Raw genomic sequence first — 25,984 nt, forward strand, 5'->3', positions numbered from 1 at the left:
ATTAACTCTTTATCAGATCTATTACTGGTGAATACGTTCTCCCATTCAGTGGGTTGCTTTTCATTTTGTTGATTGTTTCCTTTGCTGTGCAAAAATATTTTTAGTTTGACCTGACCAGGTGGTGGCGCAGTGGATAGAGCATAGGACTGGGATGCCGAGGACCCAGGTTCGAGACCCCAAGGTCACCAGCTTGAGTGTGGGCTTATCTGGTTTGAGCAAAAAGTTCACCAGCTTGGACCCAAGGTCACTGGCTCGAGCAAGGGGTTACTCAGTCTGCTGAAGGCCCATGGTCAAGACACATATGAGAAAGCAATCAATGAACAACTGAGGTGTTGCAATGAAAAACTGATGATTGATGCTTCTCATCTCTCTGTTCCTGTCTGTTTGTCCCTGTCTATCCATCTCTGACTCTCTCTCTCTTTCTCTGTTAAAAAAAAGAAGAAAGAAAGAAAGAAAGCAATGAACTAAGGTGTAGCAATGAAAAACTAATGATTGATGCTTCTCATCTCTCTCTGTTCCTGTCTGTCTGTCCCTATCTATGACTCTCTCTCTGTCTCTGTAAAAAAAAAAAAAAAAAAAAAAAAAAACATTTTAGTTTGATGTAGTTCCATTTGTTTATTTTTCCTTTGCCCAAAGAGACAAATCAGAAAAAAATATTGCTATAAAAAATGCCCAAGGTTTTACTGCCTATGTTATTTTCTAGGATATTTATGGTTTCAAGTCTTACAGTTAAGTCTTTAATCCATTTTGAGTTTATTCCTGTGTATGGTGTAAAAAGTTAGTCTAGTTTCATTTTTTTGTACATATCTGTCCAATTTTCCCAAAACCACTTATTGAATTCACTTTTTACCCTATTATGTTTTTGCCTCTTTTATCAAATATTAATTAATCATAAAGGTATAGGTTTATTTCTGGGCTATTTTTGTCCCATTGATCTACATTTTTATGCCAGTACCACGTTCTTCTGATTACTATGGCATGGCCTTGTAGTATAGTTTGATATCAGGTAGTGTGAAACCTCCAACTTTGTTCTTTCTCAAGATTGCTGTGGCTGCCCTGACCAGATAGCTCAATTACACTGCTAACAAAAATTAGGAGATTAGGGAACGTGCAGATACTCCAGTACTTTCAGACTTTTGTATAGTGCATTTTCACCAATGAAATAAAAGATGGTTTTGCATCTCATTTGCATAATTGAACAACTTTCTTTAACTTGTCGTTTTCTTTTCTGATGTTCTTGTTTAATAAAAATAATCAGGCCCTGGCTGGTTGGCTCAGCGGTAGAGCGTCGGCCTAGCGTGCGGAGGACCCGGGTTCGATTCCCGGCCAGGGCACACAGGAGAAGCGCCCATTTGCTTCTCCACCCCTCCGCCGCGCTTCCCTCTCTGTCTCTCTCTTCCCCTCCCGCAGCCAAGGCTCCATTGGAGCAAAGATAGCCCGGGCGCTGGGGATGGCTCTGTGGCCTCTGCCTCAGGCGCTAGAGTGGCTCTGGTCGCAACATGGCGACGCCCAGGATGGGCAGAGCATCGCCCCCTGGTGGGCAGAGCGTCGCCCCTGGTGGGCGTGCCGGGTGGATCCCGGTCGGGCACATGCGGGAGTCTGTCTGACTGTCTCTCCCTGTTTCCAGCTTCAGAAAAATGGGAAAAAAATTAAAAAAAAATAATAATAAAAATAAAAATAATCAAATGCTTTTTGTTATCGCTTCATATTCATTTTGAAATATTCTCTAATTTTTGTGAGCAGTATAGTTTGAGCGTTATCCTGATACACCAAGGTTGCAGGTTTGATTCCTGGTCAGGGCACACATAAATATCAACCAATGAATTCATAAATAAGTAGAACAAATCAATGCTTCTCTCTTTCTCTCTCTCTTCCTCCCTCTCTAAAATCAATCAATTAAAAAATTGCTGTGGATATTCGAGGTCTTTTGTGGTTCCATATAAATTTTTGGAATATTCATTCTAGTTCTGTGAAATATATCATAAATATCTTCATAGGAATTGCATTGAACCTATAGATTGCTTTAAGAAGTATGGACATTTTGGCCCTGGCCGGTTGGCTCAGCGGTAGAGCGTCGGCCTGGCGTGCGGGGGACCTGGGTTCGATTCCCGGCCAGGGTACATAGGGGAAGCGCCCATTTGCTTCTCCACCCCACCCCCTCCTTCCTCTCTGTCTCTCTCTTCCCCTCCCGCAGCCAAGGCTCCATTGGAGCAAAGATGGCCCGGGCGCTGGGGATGGCTCCTTGGCCTCTGCCCCAGGCGCTAGAGTGGCTCTGGTCGCAACAGAGCGACGCCCCGAAGGGGCAGAACATCGCCCCCTGGTGGGCAGAGCGTCGCCCCTGGTGGGCGTGCCGGGTGGATCCTGGTTGGGCGCATGCGGGAGTCTGTCTGTCTCTCCCCGTTTCCAGCTTCAGAAAAATACAAAAAATAAAAAAATAAAAATAAAAAATAAAAAAGAAGTATGGACATTTTAATGATGCTTTTTCTTCCTATCCATGAACACAGTATATGCTTCCACTTATTTGTATCTTCTTTAATTTCTTTCTTCAATGTCTTATAATTTTCCAAATATAAGTTTTCTACCTCCTTGGTTAAATTCATTCCAAGGTATTTTTTTTATGCGATTGTAAATGGAACTGTTTTCTTAGTTCCCCTTTCTGGTAGCTCATTATTGGTATATAAAAATGCAATAGGCCCTGGCCGGTTGACTCAGTGGTAGAGCATTGGCCCAGCATGTGGATGTCCTAGGTTTGATTCCCAGTCAGGGCACACAGGAGAAGTGTCCATCTGCTTCTCCACCCTACCTCCTCTCACTTCTCTCTTTATTCTCCCCTCCTGCAACCATGGCTTGAATGGAGTGAGTTTACCCCAGATACGGAGGATGGCTCCATGGCCTCAGGCACTAAAAAAAATGGCTTTGGATGCAACAGAGCAAGGGCCCCAGATGGGCAGAGCATCAGCCCTTAGTGGGCTTGCCGGGTAGATCCCGGTCAGGGCACATGTAGGAGTCTGTCTTTGCTTCCCCTCTTCTCACTAACTAAAAAAAAGTTTGTTTGTTTTTTAAATGCAACTGATATCGGGATACATATTTTGTATCCTGGTATTTTACTGAATTCATATATCAGTTCTAGTGTTTTTGGTGGAACCTTTAGGGTTCTCTACATACAGTATCATGTCATATGCAAATAATTTACTTCTTCCTTTCCAATTTGGATGTCTTTTATTTCTTCATCTTGTCTGATGGTTGTGCTTGGGTCTACTAGTGTTATGCTGAATAAGACTGGTGAAAGCAGACATCCCTGTCTTGTTCCTAATCTTAAGAGAAATGCTTTTAATCTTTGCCCATGAATAGCACCTATCTGAACCATGTAGGTCTACTTACGTGCTCATTATTTTTCAGTGAATACTGCAAATGTATTTTCTCTTCCTTATAATGTTCTTAATAATATTTTCTTTTCTCCAGCTTACTTTATTGTAAGAACATATAAATATGTGCTGACTGTATATGTCATTGGCAAGTTCCAGTCAACAGTAGGCCATTAGTAGGTATGTACTGGAGAAGTCAAGTTATACATGAATTTGACTGTGCAAAGGGTCAGTACCCCTAACCTCCACATTGTTCAAGGGTCAACACTAGTTTAAATCAGATGTAACCAAAGGTGCAGTGGAGCTGAGGTCAAAACTTAGGACCCAAGATCAAACTCTGATTCTGCTGAGTACTGGTAGTATAAACTAGAACAAGTTTCTGAGCCTCCTAATCTGTAAAGACAAAAAGAAGATCATATGTACCTCATGGGACTGCTCTGAGGGCTGAAAATATATGAAAGAGTTTTGTAAATCATGAGGTACTAGACCAGCGTTTTCCAAACTATGGGTTACCACCAAGCAGAATAATAAGAAATCAGTTTAGTGTGCTCCAACTACCATTTTAAAAATAATAGAAAATATTAAGCCTGACCAGGTGGTGGCACAGTGGATAGAGTGTCAGCCTAGGGTACAGAGGACCCAGTCTGAAACCCCAAGGTCACCATCCTGATAGCAGAGTCATCCAGCTTGAGCATAGGCTTACCAGCTTGAGCATGGGGTTGCTGGCTTGAGCATAGGATCTTAGACATGACCCCATGGTCGCTAACTTGAGCCCAAAGGTTCGCTGGTTTGAAACCCAAGGTCACTCACCCTGCTATAGTCCCCGGGTCAAGGCACATAAGAGAAAGCAATCAATGAACAACTAAGGTACCACAATGAAGAATTAATGCTTCTCATCACTCTCCCTTCCTGTCTGTCCCTATTTGCCCCTCTCTCTATCCTTCTCACAAAAAAGAAAAGAAAGGAAAGAAAAGAAAAAAGAAAAAGGAAAGACAGAAAGTATTAAGAGTACGTCATGCTTTATAAGGATAAATACTGTTTTGTAAATTTTTTGTCAGTTACATATACACAATGACATCAACGACCCATTGAGTGTGTCAAAAATTCTTAAAGCTACAATTAATCCTCATACTCCTGTCCACTCTTTATGTCCTCACCAGAGAGCAAGCACATTAAATTATGTACCTAAACTAATGGTTCATAAACTGTCTTAGGTAGAATCACTAGTAGAAATCTGATAAATGCTATGGACTCTTTCATGACAAAAATTTACTCTCACACAAAATTTTGTTTGTATATGAGGTTGGGGTCCCTAAAGCCTTGCCATTAATTAGTTAAGACCTCTATCTCTCTCTAGAAAGAGGACAAAGAATGGAGTTGACCTCTGGGGGAGGCTCATAATAGCTGTTATCATCTCCAACACAAGGCCTTTCCCAGATATAGTTGTAGGATATTCTGCCTATTCAAATAAAAAAATTTTAAAGCATTTTTTTAAAACTGATTTTAGAAAGAGGAAGGGGAAGAGGAGGGAGGGAGAGAGGGAGAGAGAGAGAAACATCGATTTGTTATTCCACTTATTTATGCATTCATTGCTGTATTCTTGAATGTGCCCTGAGCTAGAATCGAACCTGAAACCCTGAAGCAGCAGAACAATGCTCTAACTGACTGAACTAACAGGCCAGGACTAAATTTTCTTCATTGTATCAAATTGTTGGCAATTTCAAGTCTCTTTTATTTAAAAATATATATATAAATGTTCTTAGACTTATATTTGCGTACTCTTGAAAACATTTACAGAATGTTCCCAAAATATTTTCAGAATGTACCCTGTGTTCCTGAAATTGGGATAAACCCAATTATAGATAATGTATTTATTTAATACTTGGCATGCATTTCATTCAGAGATATATTTCTAAATAAAATAGAACAGACTTTACCAAACTTAGTTAACATGTTCTCCTTAAACTCAAATGACACTGTATTTTTACATAGCCACTGATAAAAAATATCCAAGGTAACACAACACCTCCTTGCCTTTTTAAGCCATAGAAACTTCATTTAAATTTTTTCAAAAAGAATCACTGATTTTGCCTTTTCTCATTTTTGTCATTTTATCAATAAACTTTTGAATGGATTTTGGTATTGATTCCATAAGTTATAGAGTGTTTTTGAAGCAACATTTTATTTTCCTGCAAATTTTAAATTTTAAAATAACAAGCATTTATATTCCAAATAAAGAGATGAATGATATATATGCAACAATAAAAAATAGTTGGTACCTGGTTAAGTAGCTACAGACACCTAAATAAACAATTACAGTAGTACTGTAATTGCTAAGTGTGAAAACAAAAGAGAAGGGTTCTTTATCCAGTGGTAATGGTGAAGACAGGGATCAAGAGAGACTTCCTGGAATGAGAAGACATTAGCAATGAAATACTAGGGAGATAAGTAAGAGAGAGAGGAAAGAGCATTCCATATAGAAGAAATCACTGAGCAAAGACCCGGATGGTAGAATATAATGATTTATGAGAAATACTAGATCTGAATGGTTGTAGGAGTCTGAGGTCATTTCCTTCAAGAGCCAGCTGGAGACTTTTGGTTTTGTTTGTAAAACAGGAGCTTATTTCTTTAGGGTAAAAAAAAAAAATAGAGAAAATAACATAGTGTTTATCTGTCCTATTCCTCATTTCTTAGCCTAGGGATAAGAATATTTCTCAAGGAAAAAGCTGATGCAAGATCTGCAAGTTTCAAGAAATCTTTAAAGCCTGACCAGGCAGTGGCACAGTGAGTAGAGCATCAGACTGGGACAAGGAGGACTCAGGGTCCAAACCCTAAGGTCGCCAGCTTTAGTGCAGACTCATCCGGCTTGAGCATGGGCTCAACAGCTTGAGCGCCGAGGTCACTGGCTTCAGCGTAGGATAATAGACATGACCCCATGATCACTGGCTTGAACCTAAGGTGGCTGGCTTGAGCAAGGGGTCACTTGCAGTCCTGCCCACTCCCCCCCCCATCAAGGCACATATGAGAAAGCCATCAATGAACAACTAAGGAGACTAAGAAACCGCAATGAAGAATTGATGCTTTTCATCTCTCTCCCTTCCTGCCTCTCTGTCCCTATCTGTCCCTCTCTCTGTCTCTGTCACAAAAAAAAAAAAAAAAATCTTTAAAGAAGTCATGTCAAACTTCTGGATAAAGATGGTGGGCCAAACACATCCACTTTTACTACTGCCTGAATTCCCATTAACACAAAAGTAAAGGAATTTTTTTTTTAAGATACAGTTCACAAAAAGACCCTGCTAACCCCCTAAATATTCAGGGGAGACAACAGAGTCAATTACACATATTAATGAATGAGTTAATGACAACTAGTTATCTACTTAAATGCTCAGGCAGATACAGATAAAGGGTCAGACTGGCATGGAATTAATTGGGTAAAGCCTTTTATTAAACTTATTAAAATTTTGTTTTTATTTTATTTATTTTGTGTGTGTGTGGCAGAGAGAGTCAGATAGGGACAGACAGACAGGAAGGGAAAGAGATGAGAAACATCAATTTTTCGCTATGGCTCCTTAGTTGTTCATTGATTGATTTCTCATATGTGCCTTGACCGAGTGACCCCTTGCTCGAACCAGCGACCTTGGGCTCAAGCTGGTGAGCCTTGCTCAAACCAGATGAGCCCGCACTCAAGCTGAGGACCTCGAGGTCTCGAACCTGGGTCCTCCACATTCCGGTTCGACGCTCTACCCACTGCACCACCGCCTGGTCAGGCTATTTTATTTATTTTTTACAGAGAGAGGGATAGATAGAGGCAGACAGAACGAAGAGAGATGAGAAGCATTAATCATCAGTTTTTCGTTGCGACACCTTAGTTGTTCATTGATTGCTTTCTCATATCTGCCCTGACCATGGGGCTTCTGCAGACCGAGTAACCCCTTGCTCAAGCCAACGACCTTGGGTCCAAGCTGGTGGGCTTTTGCTCAAGCCAGATGAGCCCACGCTCAAGCCAGCGACCTTGGGGTCTCAAACCTGGGTCCTCCACATCCCAGTCCAATGCTCTATACACGGCACCACCACCTGGTTCAGGCAAAATTTTCAGGTTTTTTTTTTTTTTTTGTATTTTTCTGAAGCTGGAAACGGGGAGAGACAGTCAGACAGACTCCCGCATGCGCCCGACCGGGATCCACCCGGCATGCCCACCAGGGGCAACGCTCTGCCCACCAGGGGGCGATGCTCTGCCCCTCCCGGGCGTTGCTCTGCCGGGACCAGAGCCACTCTAGCGCCTGGGGCAGAGGCCAAGGAGCCATCCCCAGCGCCCGGGCCATCTTTGCTCCAATGGAGCCTTGGCTGCAGGAGGGGAAGAGAGAGACAAAGAGGAAGGAGGGGGGGGGGGGGTGGAGAAGCAAATGGGCGCTTCTCCTATGTGCCCTGGCCGGGAATCGAACCCAGGTCCCCCGCACGCCAGGCCGACGCTCTACCGCTGAGCCAACCGGCCAGGGCCAAAATTTTCAGTTTTTAATACATACATAATACATGCACATACTATATTTCTCCATGTATAAGACACTCCCATGTATAAGTTAGTTTGGGGCCCAAAATTTGGGGAAAAAAATGTATTACATAAAGTTATTGAACTCAAGTTTTATTCATCATAAAACTTATACAACTCGTCATCTGTGCAAAAAAAGCAGGAAAACGCAAATTTAAAAAATCTACAACCACTGTATAAGACACACCCAGTTTTTAGACCCCAAATTTATCAAAAAAAAATGTGCATCTTATACATAAAAAATACGGTAGTTCAAAATTTTAAACATGAGAGATAGCAAGTGTGACAAAAGCATATATAGTGACATTCTCTGTCCTAACTTTGTCTTGCAGCCTCCAGTTCCCTTCACCAGAGACAAGCACTGTTATTAATATATTACTACAATTTAATAGTAATGCTGAGATATGTTAATTTAAATTTATTGATTTTTAAATAATTCGAGGTTTAAAACTTTTTGTGTGTGTGTGAGAAAGAGAGAGAGGAGAAACATCAACTTATAGTTGTGGCACTTTAATTGTTCATTGATTGCTTCTCATACATGCCTTGATGGGGGGGGATTGGGGAGCCTCCAATCAAGCCAGTGACCCCTTGTTCAAGCCATTGACCTTGGCTCAAGTCAGCAACTCATGGGGTGTCCTGTCAATGATCCCACGCTCAAACTGGTAACTCCACATTCAAGCTAGTAAGCCTGTGCTCAAGCCTGTGTCCTCAGGGTTTCACACCTGGGACCTCAGCGTCCCAGGTTGACACTCTCTCCTCTGTTCCACCACTGGTTAGGCCTAGATTTAAAACATTATTTCTTGATTTTAGAGAGAGAGAAAAGGAGAGAAAAAGAAAAACATCAATTTCTTTTTCCACTTATTTATGCGTTCATTGGTTTGTTCTTGTATGTTTCTTTTCTTTTTTTTACAGAGACAGAGAAAAAGCCAGAGAGGGATGGATAGGAACAGACAGACAGGAATGGAGAGAGATGAGAAGCATCAATCATCAGTTTTTTGTTGCAACACCTCAGTTGTTCATTGATTGCTTTCTCATATGTGCCTTGACTGCGGGCCTTCAGCAGACCGAGTGACCCCTTGCTGGAGCCAGCGACCTTGGGTCCAAGCTAGTGAGCTTTGCTCAAACCAGATAAGCCTGTGCTCAAGCTGGTGACCTCGGGGTCTCGAACCTGGGTCCTCCACATCCCAGTTTGATGCTCTAGCCTGTCGCTCTATCCACTGCGCCACCGCCTGGTCAGGCTGTTCTTGTATGTTTCTTGGTCAGAGATGGAACCCACAACCTTGGTACCTCAGGATGATGCTCTAACCAACTGAGCTACCCAACCAAGACTAGAGGTCTTATTCATATTCAAACAAATGCTTATGTATTTTTTCCTAACTCTGCCAATTTTTTTAAAAGACTTCACTTACTGATTTCAGAGAGAGGCTAGAGAGTGAGAGAAACATGGTGGAGAGGAGCAGGAAACATAAACTCACAGCCGTTGCTTGTCCTATGTGCCTTGACCCAGTAAGCGTGGGGCTTCACACCAGCGACCTCAGCATTCCAGGTCAATGCCCCATCCACTCCCTATTTTTTAATATAAATTATGCATTCTTTATACACTGTTCTTCCCTTTGGTTTCTTCACTTAATGCAGTAATATTCAACTAGTGTTCCACAGGTTTTTTTGGGGGGTTTTTTTTTGCCACAGGTATTTCTGAAACATGAAATACCTGCTCTCTTCCCTTGGATTGTCAAACATTACTGCAGTTCCTTATATAAAGGATGGTAAGTATGGCAAGCTGAAACAATGAAATGAAGCTAAGTCCCAAATAACAACATTGGAAGGCCAAAGCAATTGGGGCCACAAATCTTTGGGTAAAGCACTTACCATTGTTGTTTCTGAAGCCACTTTTTATGTGCTTGCTTAAAAATTCTGAGACTAGGTGGCTTTGTGGTAGCTTGAATAAATAAATTGGTAAGAGAATTTTATCATTAGAGCATATATACTAAGATTGACTAGTTGAACTCATAAGAACCCATGCTCTAGCCCTGGCCAAATAGCTCAGTTGGTTAGAGCACCGTGCCAAAACACAGAGGTTGCTGGTTCAACCCCAGTCAGGGCACATACAGAAACAGATTGGTGTACCTGTGTGTCTCTCTCTTTCTCCCTCCCTTTCTCTCTCACTAAAATCAATCAATAAATATTTTTTAAAAAGAACCTATGCTCGATCAGATGCATATTCCTTATGTAAGTGCAATGCCCTTATGACATGATTTGTTAGTTTCCTATCTAATAGCATCTTTACATAAGCCATTAGATTCAAGTAAAATAGCAAATAGTCACTAAATTGTAAAATTAATTAAACAAATAAAAAATTAGGTAAGCAGCCTGACCAGGCGGTGGCGCAGTGGATAGAGCATTGGACTGGGATGCCACGGACCCAGGTTCGATACCCCGAGGTCGCCAGCTTGAGTGTGGGCTCATCTGGTTTGAGCAAAAGCTCACCAGCTTGGACTCAAGGTCTCTGGCTAGAGCAAGGGGTTACTTGGTCTGCTGAAGGCCCGCGGTCAAGGTACATGTGAGAAAGCAATCAATGAACAACTAAGGTGTCGCAATGCGCAACAAAAAACTAATGATTGATGCTTCTCATCTCTCCATTCCTGTCTGTCCCTGTCTATCCCTCTCTCTGTAAAAAAAAAAAAAAAAAAGTTAAGCAGGCCCTGGCTGGTTGGCTCAGTAGTAGAGCGTCGGCCTGGCATGCAGGAGTCTCGGGTTTGATTCCCGGCCAGGGCACAGAGGAGGGGCGCCCATCTGCTTCTCCACCCCCCTCCTTCCTCTCTGTCTCTCTCTTCTCCTCCTGCAGCCAAGGCTCCATTGGAGCAAAGTTGGCCCGGGCACTTAGGATGGCTCCATGGCCTCTGGCTCAGGCATTAGAATGGCTCTGGTTGCAACAAAGTGACGCCCCCTGGTGGATCCCAGTAGGGCGCATGCGTCTGACTGCCTCCCATTTCCAACTTCAGAAAAATACAAAAAAAAAAAAATTAGTTAAGCAATAATCTGTTAGAGTGGAAGATCTCTGAATACTTTCTTTAAAAATGTTAGTCACTTCAAAGTTAACAAAAAATTTTCAACCAGTGAGTCTTTAGTGTTCATTCACTTCTTCATAATCTCATTGTTTTAAGGGTATGGAAAGATGCTTGAAACTCTGCCCAGATAGCTCAATTGGTTAGTAGCTCAGTTGGTTATAGTGTTGTTCAGAAGTGCAGAGGGCAGAAGATGCCAGTTCAACCCCTGGATAGGGTATATACAGGAACAGATGGATGTTCCTGTCATATGTGCTCTCTTTCTCTCCCTTCCTCTCTCTAAAATCAATACATAAACATTGGAAGAAAAAAAAAAAAAGATGCTTGGCTGTGGCCAGTTTGCCCAGTGGATGAGCATCAGCCCAGCATGTGGATGTCCCAGGTTCGATACCCAGTCAGGGCACACATGAGATGCAACCATCTGCTTCCCTTCACCTCCATCTCCCCCTTCTCTCTCTCTTCCCCTCTCACAGCCAGTGGCTTGACTGGTTCAAGCATCAGCCTCAGGCACTGAGGATAGCTCGGTTGATTAGAGCATCGGCCCCAGACGGGGGTTGCTGTGTGGATCCCGGTCAGGGTGCATGCAGGAGTCTGTCTCACTATATCCTTTCCTCTCACTTAAAAAAAAAAAGAAAAATACGAGCCCAGACCTGTTAAACTAGTCTGTGTGACAGCCAAAAAAGGGTTTACTAGTCATTGACTAAAAGCAAATAGAATTTTAAATACTGATCTACACCTGATTCTCTACATAGCACTTAAGAGAGGTCAATGTAAGATGAGAGAGTTCTGTGGCTGGCTTACCAGTTCTTTGACATAACCTAGTCATTATCTGAGCTATAAGTTCACAAAGTAAATGCCACCACTTCCCAACCTTTTCTCCCATATATTTTTTTTTTTTTTTTTTTTCTTTTTTCATTTTTCTGAAGCTGGAAACAGGGAGAGACAGTCAGACAGACTCCCGCATGCGCCCGACCGGGATCCACCCGGCACGCCCACCAGGGGCGACGCTCTGCCCACCAGGGGGCGATGCTCTGCCCATCCTGGGCGTCGCCATGTTGCGACCAGAGCCACTGTAGCGCCTGGGGCAGAGGCCACAGAGCCATCCCCAGCGCCCGGGCCATCTTTGCTCCAATGGAGCCTTGGCTGCGGGAGGGGAAGAGAGAGACAGAGAGGAAAGCGCGGCGGAGGGGTGGAGAAGCAAATGGGCGCTTCTCCTGTGTGCCCTGGCCGGGAATCGAACCCGGGTCCTCCGCACGCTAGGCCGACGCTCTACCGCTGAGCCAACCCGGCCAGGGCTATTTTTTTTAATGAGAGGAGGGGAGGCAGAGAGACAGACTCCCCCATGCTCCCCAACAGGGATCCACACAGCAAGCCCACTAGGCGGTGATGTTCTGCCCATCTGGGTCCATTGCTCTGTTGCTCAGCAATGGAGCCATTTTTTTTAGCGCTTGAGGCCAACTCATTCAACCCAATCGAACCATGGCTGAAGGAGGGGGAGAGAGATAGAGAGAGAGAGAGAAAAACAGAAAGGGGAGTGTTGAAGCAGATGGTCTCCTGTGTGCCCCAACCGGGAATCAAAACCAGGGCATCCACACGACAGGCTGATGATGCTCTACCACTGAGCCAACTGGCCAGGGCCCCTTTTCTCCCATTTTAAAAACAATTAAATCTAATGCTTGATATACTCCTTTTCTGCACTGGTAAATTCAAAACAAAACTTCTGCAACAAAAGTAAACACAAGGGACTTCATAAATTAATGCTTTGCCTTTGACATTTTTCATATATGCCCACTTTACAATATTTGTTACTTCTTTTTTTTTTTTTTTTTTTACTTTTTTTTTTACTTTTTTTTAAAGCCTAATTTTCTTGCATGGTTTTTAATTTATTTTATTTTATTTATTCATTTTTAGAGAGGAGAGAGAGACAGAGAGGGAGAGAGAGGAGAAAGAGACAGAGAGAGAGAAGGGGGTAGGAGCTGGAAGCATCAACTCCCACATGTGCCTTGACCAGGCAAGCCCAGGGTTTCGAACCGGCGACCTCAGCATTTCCAGGTCGACGCTTTATCCACTGCGCCACCACAGGTCAGGCTATTTGTTACTTCTTAAATTTCTTAAATTCACAACAGCACTCCCATCATTAGAAATGAGGAAATTGAGGCAAGAAAAGTGAGAAGGGACTTGCTACTTTGTAGCAAGCAGGCACCTACCTGAACACTGCAGCTGCTGTCCTGTTCTATATTACTATACTGACCACAACACTTTCCTTATAAGTGCCTGTCAAATAGGCAGCACAAAATACTTCTCAATCACAGACATCCAAAAGCATTCCCACCAAGAAAAGACAAGTCAGAGAATTCCTACTATCCAGAAAGAAGAAACCACGTAACCAAAGTAAGCATGCTTCTCAACCTGTACCATGGGGCTGGGGGAAAATAATGACTGAAAAGAAAACAAGATTAAAGGGACCAACTCCTGAGACTTAGGATTGGTTATCAGATTTATTCCACAAACTGGAAAATTACTAAAACACTGCTTAAGTAGAAACAGAATCAATCAGGGAGTCCTAGGGTCTTTTGATCTCTGTCTTAAATTTAAACTCCAAAACAAAAATATCTGAAATTAAAGTATATGCCCTACTGGAGCAGCTATATTCTTATGTACTTTTATAAAACCCACAAGACCTACATGGAGTCTGGTATTTAGAGGAGATTCCAAGTGTTCACGGGTGTCCACTTAACGTGTCCAAATCCAAAAATAAGGTTGGTACTGACCCTAGCTGGACCCTGACGCATGTACTAGTTAGTCGCTCACAGGAAACAAACCCTGGGAACAAGAGCTGGCAAGGGACAACTCGCCTGGCCCCGGCTCCCACCACCATACAAAGACACAGCGAGACCAACAGAAGCCGTGGTCTCTGCACCCACACCTCACTCTGCAAAGAGTTAGAAGACTTTCGATGCAATTGGACCCAACCCCTAACATCGCCCTTCCACGTGGGTCTTCTCCCTCTCCTGGGCGCAGGGTCGCATTAGAGAGGAGTCAGAGGACGGAATCGGACCACACCGGAGCTGGGACGCGAGGCGTGGCGTGGCGAGCCGCAGGCAGACATCCCGGCCTCTTCCCAGAGGCCCGGGGCCGTGCGCCTCCCAGTTCCGGGTCTGAGCTCCCACCGCGAGACCCCAGGCTCCTCCACATCTCCCCAGAGGGATACTCGAGGCCCGGAGCTGTGGAGAGGGTCGGGCTGACCAGCACCGGGTCCGGACGGGATGGAGCTCCGGCCGCGTGCAGGCAGAAGATGGGAGGCGGCCCCTGCTGCCATTGCCCCGCCCCGGGCCCCAGCCTCTCCAGGCTCCGAATCACTGGCTCCGAGGCTGCCCTCACCTCTCCTCCCGGCGGCGACGTCCGCGGTCCGGCGGCCCCGGAGCCCCTGCGCAGAGGCTGTGCTGGGCAAGAGATGCGAGAGCTCGGTCGATGGCTGACAGGCGCGCAGGACCAGGCCCGCCGGAACCCGGGGAAGGGGCAGGGCTTCGCGGGAGCCGGCCCGCCCCGCCCCGCCCCGCTCCTGCCTCCCACCTCAGCCGCCGAGCCCCATGAGGTGACTACGTCCGGGGTTACTCGAGGCTGTTCACCTCCGGCCCCGCTCCGGCCGTGGCGCGGTTTGGCCCGCTGAGAGGCGAAGCCGCGACCCCAGGGCCTAGCGACAGCCAATAGGAGGGCAGCGCGGGGCGGGGCGACGTGAGGCGATGCGGATGGTCCGAGCGCCGCTCTGCCATTTGCGACCCAGCGGCGAGAAGGCGGGCGGGTCCCGGGCAACAGTGAGGCCCCCGGTCGGCCTTCGCTGCCCTTTCTGCCCGCAGCAGTGTAGGGCTCGCCTCCAAGCCGTCTCCCTCTCCCGGCGGACAGGGGAGTCGGGGAAAGGGCCCCGCCTGCACCTCCCATCAGGGAAGGAAGCGCCCCGGCCAGCAGCCATTTAGCGCGGGGAGGGAGCCCCGAACTTAGGAAAACTCAGGAGGATGGTTGTTGTGAGAGCCTCGTAAGGATAAGTGTTCGATTCTAACACCCCGAAGAGTTGGATACTGCATCCGTGAATTGCCCAGGATCACACAGGCTGGTTTGCAAGTTAGTGCAGACTAAAGAACCCCTATTCTAGAACAACATAACCTGAGTCTCCCAGCTTGCTTCTCAGACCCAAAGCAGCCCACTTCAAAAGAGTCCGAGCTGCTGGATCGTGGAGCGTTGAGGGGACACCTCGGTAAAGAAAGTTCAGTAAGAAAGGCAGTGTGCTAAAGAGCAGCCGTTTCTGCCTACCCTGAGCAGGGGAAAGAGATGGTAGTCAATTCCTGACTTCTGGGATTGGAGCGTGCATCTCAGCTTTTCACTGTGGTTACACCAAGACTTTGAAAAGCCAACCAATTTCTCTAGTTTATTCAGTTATTTCATAGCAAGACTTCCATGGAGGCCATGCTGAAAATTATTGGGAACTGCTAACAGTCCCAACATAAAGTACAATAATTGGGTGGGAGAATGAAAATTGCACTTTAGAAAAATGGGGGGAATTTAACCCCTTCCAAAGATTTAATGGAATGCCCAGAATACTTTTCTGGTCCTTGCACAGCCTGTGCTAAAGGCCAAGAGAGGTACAGAGGATGATGATTTGGTGTCGATCTATGCCAGAGGGGGAAAAAGTAAATATGGTAGAAATATACACTTGAGGTCAGAAGTTCTTGGGTTTAAGCAGAGACAGGAAGTTTGGTCAACAAGGGGCAATATTCACCTAGGAGCCCTCAATACCACTAGGTGGTGGCTTTCTCCAAGAGTTTACCAACTTTATTTATTATTATTATTATTATTATTTTTACCAACCTATTTTAAAATGATAGGGACTAGAAACAGAAATTTAGAAAGACGTTGACTTCACCAGAGAACACTATTTCACAATGGCTGTTTATCACTGGATGCAACTGTCAGTTGAACAAACATAGGAAATCAAGTTAAACATAATTATAGGTTTAACAGGATATCTGACTTGGCTGAAAAAAAAAAAAAAAAAGGCCTGGAACTAAAAATCTTAAGGTTGCCTTTTTCATTTTTCATCTAACTTTCTTAGTTTCTATTAAGTAACAGGAACTCTGGACCCAAGATTCCTTCTTGTGGTGTTGCTGTTTATCAGCCTGAGGAGCACTGCAAAATCAGGTAACCCCCAAAACTGTCCTTATATAAACTTCAGCAAGCCCTTACACGTCCTGCTTTTGACCTCACTAAATATTTGAAGTAATTGAGCTCTCTAAAGAACTAGCCAAGGGGCCCTGGCTGGTTAGTTCAGTTGGTTAGCATCATATTGATATGCCAAGGTTTCAGGTTCAATCCCCTGTCAGGGCACATAAAAGAATCAAACAATGAATGCATAAAAAAGTGGAACAATATACAATATGTCTCTCTCTCTCTCCCTTCCTCTCTCTAAAATCAATAAAAATTAAAAGAAACTAGCTAAGGAAAAGCCTAATAAAAGAGCTACAGTGAGGCCCTGGCCGGTTGGCTTAGTGGTAGAGCGTCGGCCTGGCATGCGGGGGACCTGGGTTCGATTCCCGGCCAGGGCACATAGGAGAAGCGCCCATTTGCTTCTCCACCACCCCCCTCCTTCCTCTCTGTCTCTCTCTTCCCCTCCCGCAGCCAAGGCTCCATTGGAGCAAAGATGGCCCGGGTGCTGGGGATGGCTCCTTGGCCTCTGCCCCAGGCGCTAGAGTGGCTCTGGTCGAGGCAGAGTGACGCCCCGGAGGGGCAGAGCATCGCCCCCTGGTGGGCAGAGCATCGTGCCGGGTGGATCCTGGTCGGGTGCATGCAGGAGTCTGTCTGTCTTCCCCGTTTCCAGCTTCAGAAAAATACACACGCGCACACACACACACACACACACACACACAAAAGAGCTACAGTGAAAGAATATGAAGAATGAGTTAGGATACACCAAGACCATTTACTTAGGATCTAATAATCTAATTATTACCATCAAATGTTAAAACCAGAGTGCAGAGAGCTGTGTCTTTAAGATAATGCCCCTGGAATTTCAACAACTCCAAAGTGGTGCATGCCAAAACCTGCCAATCCTTACTATAGGTTCTTTAGAGCTGTTCCATGAGTTCTTGCCAAACAAGTCATTATGTTTGTAAGAAGCGGAGGAGGAGAACCAAAGGGTGGGGAGAACTTACAATACAAGACTAACAGGTGGAGGAGAAGGGATTCGACCATTTCTAGAAGATGAAACTAGACAGCTAATGGGATGAGCTGTGTCCCAGAATTCATATGTTTAAGTCCTAATGCCCATCACCTCAGAAGGTGAGTATATTTGGAGACAGGATCTTTAAAAAGGAAATTAAATTAAAATGAGGTCATTAGGGTGGACCCTAATTCCAAGTGATTGGTGTCCTTATAAAGAGGAGAGATTAAGACACACAAAGGAGAGATAATCTGTGAACCATAAATTAAAGCCATGGCCAGAATTATGGCTCTTAATGCTAGAAAAGATGGCCATCTACAATCCAAATAGAAAAGCTTCAGAAGAAACCAACCCTGGGAAAACCTTGATCTTGAATTTATAGCCTCAAGAACTGTGAAGAAATAAATTTCTACTGTCTAAGCCACCCAGTCTATGGTACTTTATTATGGGAGCCCTAGAAAACTGATACAAGGTGCCAAATATCAAACAGCTTCCAGGTTTTCTGAGAAGGTTATATAAGGTATCAGAGATGTATCTAGCTCTTGACATGCTTTTTTAAATTAATTGGTGAGAGAGAGAGAGATAAGGGAGAGAAAGTAACATTGATTTTGTTGTTCCACCCATTTATGCATTCATTGATTGACTCCTGTATGTGCCCTGACCACAGATCAAACCTGCAACCTTGGTGTATCAGGATGACGCTTTTACCACTTGAGCTACCCAGCCAGGGCCTACCATGTTTATTCTTACCTTTGCTTATACTATCAAATTCATCCTTCCTCCCTCCTAATTTACTGAATCTTTCTAGTCCTTGGAAGTCCTCTTTTCTCAATGATCTCTTTACTTCTCCAGCTTCTATTGATGTAGCTCTCCTCTGACTTCCTGTAGCAATCTGATTACCACCACATGGTTCAACATTTATTAGGCTTTGTTTTTGTATATATGTTGGTTTTAACTCTCCAACTAAATTTTAATAATCTTAAGGCAGAGAGCATTTTTTTAGTTTGGTATTCCCCTCTATAACTATTAGAGTAGGGCTAAGTATGGATGTTAGGAAGTGATCTATTGACTGAACTAAAGATAGGCTAACTCTGTACCTGAGGGGTCACACTGCTCCAGATGTCTGCTTATCTGTTTCCACGGTGCCTCCAAGAGAATAGCCTCTAGTACTGTGATAGTGAACCTTTTTATAAAAACCGTCTACTTTTGCATTGCTGGTCAACCTGGTCCCTCCCACCCACTAGTGGGCGTTCCAGCTTTCATGGTGGGCCAATCCTGGCGCTGTTTGGATGCTTCCTTACCACCCACCATGAAAGCTGGAATGCCACCGCAGGTCAGGCCAGGTGTATGCTTTTTATTTGTTTGAGTTTACTTTAAATTCTTTTATTGTGGAATATAGCATACATGTAGAAGAGTATATAGAACATAGTATATTTTAAGTAATAATAACAGCAACAACAACAATAATAATGTGAACAGCATGTAAAAATGTCAAAATCCCAGAACTGGGCAGGACCTAAACAAGTAATCTTTCATCACCAGGACTAGACTTATAAAGTGACATCCTTGATATTCTCTGACATTATGGTGTGAAGTTCCTAGGCTCTTAACTCTGGGCAAATTTGAATAACTGACCAGAGCAAAGGAATATAGTGTTCAGATAAAGATCTTTGTGTCTTCTTTTTCTCTACCTGATGACTGGAGCCACAATTCTGGTCAAGACTCTGACTTTTATTTTTTTATTAATTTAATTTAATTTATTTATTTTGACAGAGACAGTGAGAGAGCCAGAAAGAGGGACAAACAGGAAGGGAGAGAGACGAGAAGCATCAATTCTTTATTGCGGCTCCTTAGTCTCTTTAGTTGTTCATTGATTGCTTTCTCATATGTGCCTTGACCAGGTGGCTACAGCAGAGCGTATGACCCCTTGCTCAAACCAGTGACCTTGGGCTCAAGCTGGTGAACCCATGCTCGAGCCAGCAACCCCTTGTTCAAGCTGGTAAGCCTGTGCTCAAGCCTGCGAGCTCAGGGTTTTGAACCTGGGTCTTCTGCATCCCAGTTCAACACTATCCACTGTGCTGCTGCCTGATTAGGCAAGACTCTGACTCTTCTTGATAAAGTTTGTTCATCTGTAAATCAGCTAAGTAAGTATCCTACTAGAGCCGTGGTGGCGAACCTTTTTATAAGCATCAACCTGGAACACTGAGGTTGCTGGTTCAAAACCCTGGGCTTGCCTGGTCAAGGCACATATGGGAGTTGATGCTTCCTGCTCCTCACCCCTTCTCTCTCCTCTCTCTCTCTCTCTCTCTAATAAATAAATAAAATCTTTTTTTAAAAAAAAAAAAAAAAAAGCATACACCCTTAGCATGACTGTTGGTAGTTAAGTGGATAGAGCATTGAACTGGGAGACTGAGGTCCCAGGTTCGAAACACCTAAGTCACTGGCTTGAATATGGAATCATAAACATGATCCCATGGTCCCTGGCTTGAGCCAAAAGGTCACTGGCTTGAAGCCAAAGGTCACTGGATTGAGTAAGGGATCACTGGCTCAGCTTCAGCCCCCAGACAAGGCACAACTGAGAAGCTATCAATGAACAACTAAAGTGAAACAACTATCATTTGATGCTTCTCATCTCTCTCCCTTCCTGTCTCTCTTTCTCTCTCTCTCTCAAAAACAAAGAAGAGAAAAAAGAAAATAAAAAGCATACACCCTGGCTCAGTGGTAGAGCGTCGGCCTGGCATGCAGGAGTTCCGGGTTCGATTCCCGGCCAGGGCACACAGGAGAAGCGCCCATCTGCTTCTGCACCCCTCCCCCTCTCCTTCCTCTCTGTCTCTCTCTTCCCCTCCCGCAGCTGAGGTTCCATTGGAGCAAAGTTGGCCCGGGCGCTGAAGATGGCTCTGTGGCCTCTGCCTCAGGCGCTAGAATGGCTATGGTCACAACAGAGCAACGCCCCAGATGGGCAGAGCATCACCCCCTGGTGGGCATGCCGGGTGGATCCTGGTCGGGAGCATGCAGGAGTCTGTCTGACTGCCTCCTCATTTCCAACTTCAGAAAAATACAAAAACAAACAAACAAAAAGCATACACCCCTGGCCCTGGCCGGTTGGCTCAGTAATAGAGTATCGGCCTGGTGTGCAGGAGTCCCGGGTTCAATTCCCGGCCAGGGCACACAGGAGAAGCACCCATCTGATTCTCCACCCCTCCCCCTCTCCTTTCTCTCTGTCTCTCTCTTCCCCTCCCGCAGCCAAGGCTCCATTGGAGCAAAGTTGCCCGAGCACTGAGGATGGCTCCATGGCCTCTGCCTCAGGTGCTAGAATGGCTCTGGTTGCGACAGAGCAACACCCCAGATGGGCAGAGCATCGCCCCCTGGTGGGCATGCCGAGTGGATCCCGGTCGGGCGCATGCGGAAGTCGGTATGACTGCCTCCCCATTTCCAACTTCAGAAAAATACAAAAAAATACAAAAAAAAAAGCATACACCCTTAAAAAGAAAGAGCAACAGTGTGGCACTGAGTTAATAATTTTAGAACTGATAAGAGGCCTTCGAAACCATCTTGTCCAACTATCTCATTAAAGAAACCAAAACAGCCCTGGCCGGTTGGCTCAGCGGTAGAGCGTCGGCCTGGTGTGCGGGGGACCCGGGTTCGATTCCCGGCCAGGGCACATAGGAGAGGCGCCCATTTGCTTCTCTACCCCCCCCCTTCCTCTCTGTCTCTCTATTCCTCTCCCGCAGCCGAGGCTCCATTGGAGCAATGATGGCCCGGGCGCTGGGGATGGCTCCTTGGCCTCTGCCCCAGGCACTAGAGTGGCTCTGGTCGCGGCAGAGCTACGCCCCGGAGGGGCAGAGCGTCGCCCCCTGGTGGGCAGAGCGTTGCCCCTGGTGGGCATGCCGGGTGGATCCCGGTGGGGCGCATGCAGGAGTCTGTCTGACTGTCTCTCCCCGTTTCCAGCTTCAGAAAAATACAAAAAAAAAGAAAGAAACCAAAACAGCCTGACCAGGCAGTGGCGCAGTGGATAGAGCGTGGAACTGGGATGCGGAAGGACCCAGGTTCGAGACCCCGAAGTCGTCAGCTTGAGCGTGGGCTCCTCTGGTTTGAGCAAAAGCTCACCAACTTGGACCCAAGTCACTGGCTTGAGCAAGGGGTTACTTGGTCTGCTGAAGGCCCACAGCCAAGGTACATATGAGAAAGCAATCAATGAACAACTAAGGTGTCGCCACAAAAAACTGATAATTGATGCTTCTCATCTCTCTCTCTGTTCCTGTCTGTCTGTCCCTATCTATCCTTCTCTCTGTCTCTGTTTAAAAAAAAAAAGAAAGAAAGAAACCAAAACAGAGGCCAGAGAAGTTAAATGACTTACTTAAAGTAAGTTAGTATGATATAGAATTTAGGTAAGCCTCCTGGCTTCTTCTAGTGCTCCTCCCATAGACACCCTGACTCATTTAGTCAGTCCCAGTTTCCTAATATATTCCTGTGTCACATCTCTCATCTGCACATATCATAAGGCTCACCTATATTATAGCTTTCTTTCCTCCTAAATTTTAAAGTTTTGTTCTAGGGAAAGGAGATCAGGAGGTTATCCTCTCCTCCAGTTATTCTGAACACTTAGAGGTCTATTTCTCTTCTGATAGTTACCTTCACTTGTTAATGTAGCTCTCCCACTTCTTTGCACCCCACAGCATAGCTGCTCCAACATGAATGCTGACTTTTGGGCCTCTGAGACACAAAGAAAAAGGGAAGGGTCTGAGAGATGATAAAAGAAAAACGCTTGTCCTTTATCTTCATCCAAGCATACTGCCTCTTTGGGGAAGAGTGAGTTCTTCTGCCACCTTGTGACACAGCATGAGAATAACAAGCCCTCCCATCCTTTCCTACCCTTGCTCTGGGTGGCAGCATTGTACCTGGTATCTAGGAACTAACTAATCCACAGGAAATCTGAAATAAAGTGATGAGTAAGGGGGGAAGGGAAGGAGAGTGTCTGATACTATAACAGAGTAGAGAATCATGTCATCATGTTAAGGAAATACTATGCAAAAACCATGTATCTTACCCACCTGCCCTAGGAGAATCAGGCAACGGTAGCAGGGAAAAAGAAATAAGATAACTTCTCTTGACCAGTGTAGACTTCAAGCACTTATATTTTCTCAACTCAGTTGGCCTTACTTCTCTGCTCTCTTCCATAGCAAAATGTCTTGAAAACATTACCTCCAACCCCCTCTCAGCCCTCTCTACTTCCTCTGCTCTGCTGAAGCTGCTCTTATAGGACTGTCAAATGTAGTGAACAGTCTGTTCTCATTATACACACCTCTCAGCATTTAATCAACTGACCATTCCTTCCGTGAAATACTCTCCTTTTTTGGCTTCTATGACATCTACTCTCTTGGTTTTCTTTCTTTTTTTGTTTTTTTTGTTTTTGTTTTGTTGTTGTTGTTGTTGCAACACCTTAGTTGTTCATTGATTGCTTTCTCATATGTGCCTTGACCGTGGGCCTTCAGTAGACTGAGTAACCCCTTGCTCGAGTCAGCGACCTTGGGTCCAAGCTGGTGAACTTTTTCTTTTTTTTTTTTTTTTTACAAAGACAGAGAGAGTCAGAGAGAGGGATAGATAGGGACAGACAGACAAGAACAGAGAGACATGAGAAACATCAATCATCAGTTTTTCGTTGCAACACCTTAGTTGTTCACTGATTGCTTTCTCATATGTGCCTTGACCGTGGGCCTTCAGCAGACTGAGTAACCCCTTGCTCGAGCCAGCGACCTTGGGTCCATGCTGGTGAGCTTTTGCTCAAACCAGATGAGCCGCGCTTAAACTGGTGGCCTCGGGGTCTTGAACCTGGGTCTTTCACACCCTAGTCCAACGCTCTATCCACTGCACCACCGCCTGGTCAGGCTGGTGAACTTTTTTGATCAAGCCAGAGGAGCCCGCGCTCAAGCTGGCGACCTCAGGGTCTCGAACCTGGGTCCTCCGCATCCCAGTCCAACACTCTATCCAATGTGCCACCACCTGGTCAGGCTCTCTTGGTTTTCTTTTTTTTGTATTTTTCTGAAGCTGGAAATGGGGAGGAAGTCAGACAGACTTCCACATGTGCCCGACCGGGATCCACCCAGCACGCCCACCAGGGGGCGATGCTCTGCCCATCGGGGTGTCGCTCTGTTGCGACCAGAGCCACTCTAGCGCCTGAGGCAGAGGCCATGGAGCCATCCCCAGTACCCGGGCCATCTTTGCTCCAATGGAGTCTTGGCTGCGGGAGGGGAAGAGAGAGACAGAGAGGAAGGAGAGGGGGAGGGGTGGAGAAGCAGATGGGCGCTTATCCTGTGTGCCCTGGCCGGAAATCGAACCCGGGACTTTTGCATGCCAGGCCGAAAGTCCCTCTACCACTGAGCCAACCGGCCAGGGCCTCTCTTGGTTTTCTTAGCTCAGATGTCACCTCCTCAGAGAAGTCTTCCCTATAAAGTGGCCTCTGCCAGTAATCCTTCACCTCATCATTCTGTTTGTTGCTTTACAACTATCACAATCTCTAATTATCTTGTATATGTATTAGTATAGTTTATTATTAAGCCTTTTGCACTATTTTATTTTTCACCAAGTTTGTTGTCTGCTTCCTATCTTTTCATGTGAACATAGGCATGGGCTTGCTCACTGCTGGAGCCGTGTTTGGCACACAGGCCCACAATAAGTAGTTGCTAAATGAAAGGCACTGTGGCTGCTGAATGTTCAGCACTTCTCCTCTTTCCACATTTCAGGCAACATGCTGTTCTTCAGTAACATCTCTTTCCTTTTTGTTTTCCCACTAAGATTTTCCTTGATGCTCAATTTAGCCAGATTTCAACCTGAATTAAAATGTCAGGCAACAGGGTAACATTTAAATCATGATTTGACTCAAACTTCATAAAATGTCCCCTGAATCAAACTCCCTATTCATCATTATCAATCAGTGTCAGCCTCTAGAACCTTCTTTCACATAGACAAACCTATGTTGGCTCAAATAAAGTACATTTATAGTGGGAAAAAAAGACTACAGAGGCTCTGGACTTAGGCAGAGGATCTGAGTAGATCTTCGTTTCTGCTTTATGATACACCTAGCTACGCTATCACAAAATGTACAGTGTTGCTAAAATATATCATTTTTGAAAAATCTTCAACAGTTATCTATCTAGGACAGGGGTCCCCAAACTACGGCCCGCGGGCCTCATGCAGCCCCCTGAGGCCATTTATCCAGCCCCCTCCGTACTTCCAGAAGGGGCACCTCTTTCACTGGTGGTCAGTGAGAGGAGCACATTGACCATCTCATTAGCCAAAAGCAGGCCCATAGTTCCCATTGAAATACTGGTCAGTTTGTTGATTTAAATTTACTTGTTCTTTATTTTAAATATTGCTTTTGTTCTTGTTTTGTTATTTTACTTTAAAATAAGATATGTGCAGTGTGCATAGGGATTTGTTCATAGTTTTTTTTTAAGTTTTTCTCTGTGTCATTTCTTTTTTATTTATTCATTTATTTATTCATTATAGGGGAGAGAGAGAGAGAGAGAGTAGGGGGAGGAGCAAGAAGCATCAACTCCCATATGTGCCTTGACCAGGCAAGCCCAAGGTTTTGAACTGGCAACCTCAGCATTTCCAGGTTGACGCTTTATCCACTGAGCCACCACAGGTCAGGCCATAGTTTTTTTTTAAAGTCCAGCCCTCCAACGGTCTGAGGGACAGTGAACTGGCCCCCTGTGTAAAAAGTTTGGGGACCCCTGGTCTAGGAAAACCTTCTCAAACTGCAGGCAGTATCACTCAGCTAGGGTATTTAGCGCTTCCTGACAACCTCTCAGCCAAATAATCCTCACTTCACTATTCATGGGTATGAAAATGTACAAAACTAGATAGGTATGTCTGTGCTGATGTAAGTCTATGTGTGTAACTGTGAATGAATTCTGGAGATCATTTGCTTGGAACACTTACAGAGGAAAAAATGGAGGTGCAGAGAAGTCAAACAATTTTCTCAAGATAACTAGTTAATAATGGCCTGTATTAGAACCCAGTTATATTAATTACTAGAGCAGTGCTTTCTACAGTGTAACTCACTGACTCACTCAGTTCCAGTTTCCTGCTCTACTCTAGAAATCACTTTCCTTAATAGAAATACCTATCTCTTTATGTGGGTGTGTAAACTTCTGTGTGTCAATGAGCACGATTGTGAATGTCTACGTGTCTATCTGCAAGTATTTATAAGGCATATCACTGAGTGTTGCTGCCCTTTCTCCCAAGGAAACCTCCAGGTAATTAGTTTCTTACATTGCCACTCGTTTTGGTCAGGGAAGACCTTCTGAGTCAATCATTAACAAGCAGACTTGGTCCTACCTCCAATCAGCTCTATTCCTGGGTCTTCAGGAAATGGGGCAAAATAATTAGGGTGGGAACAGACTCTCCCAGGGTCAAACTTGGTTCCAAGGCAGTGAGAACACCTAGAGACAAAGCTAGAAGGGACTGTGACAGATTAGCAGCATACTGTCTCTGCAAAGAGCATGTGCTCAAGCTGACATGGATACTATCTTGGTATTCAGCCTAATCATTACATCCTATGATGCCAACAAGAAAGGTAAGTGCTTCTCTAGTCAAATATCCTGGAAAATCCAGAGGCCTAGAAAGTGTTTGGGGTTAATTCTGGCAGATAGCGGTATAACCAATACTCAGTATACAGTGCTTGCCAGTCATCCATGTATCCTCTTGCAGAACTGCAACCTATTCAACCCAGAGAGATAGCTGTTTCATGGTGAGAAGTCTTCAGAGAATGTGATGCATTTTTCTGTCATGTTCA

The 25,984-nt window shown here is 44.9% G+C and overlaps 2 protein-coding genes across 6 annotated transcripts in view; one reads left to right on the forward strand and one right to left on the reverse strand.

The window, feature by feature from the left end:
* ACACA (acetyl-CoA carboxylase alpha) overlaps positions 1–14,545 on the reverse strand; it is a 273,603-nt gene extending 259,058 nt beyond the window's left edge. The window contains exon 1 of the mRNA XM_066262811.1: positions 14,358–14,545. The gene's annotated coding sequence lies outside the window, so the exon portion shown is untranslated. The remainder of the gene's footprint in view (positions 1–14,357) is intronic.
* A 245-nt stretch (positions 14,546–14,790) lies between these two features.
* The window catches only part of C2H17orf78 (chromosome 2 C17orf78 homolog), a 38,423-nt gene continuing 27,229 nt past the window's right edge, over positions 14,791–25,984 (forward strand). For 4 of the 5 annotated variants that reach the window (XM_066262818.1, XM_066262817.1, XM_066262819.1 and 1 more), the window contains exon 1: positions 25,627–25,765. In XM_066262818.1, coding sequence (XP_066118915.1) covers positions 25,708–25,765 — 58 coding nt within the window. In that variant the 5' untranslated portion in view covers positions 25,627–25,707. Of the gene's footprint in view, positions 15,096–16,094; positions 16,170–25,626; positions 25,766–25,984 lie in introns of those variants that run through there. The other variant, XM_066262822.1, reaches the window with a different exon arrangement.

This window comes from Saccopteryx bilineata, chromosome 2 (assembly GCF_036850765.1).
Source record: "Saccopteryx bilineata isolate mSacBil1 chromosome 2, mSacBil1_pri_phased_curated, whole genome shotgun sequence".
NCBI lineage: Eukaryota > Metazoa > Chordata > Mammalia > Chiroptera > Emballonuridae > Saccopteryx > Saccopteryx bilineata.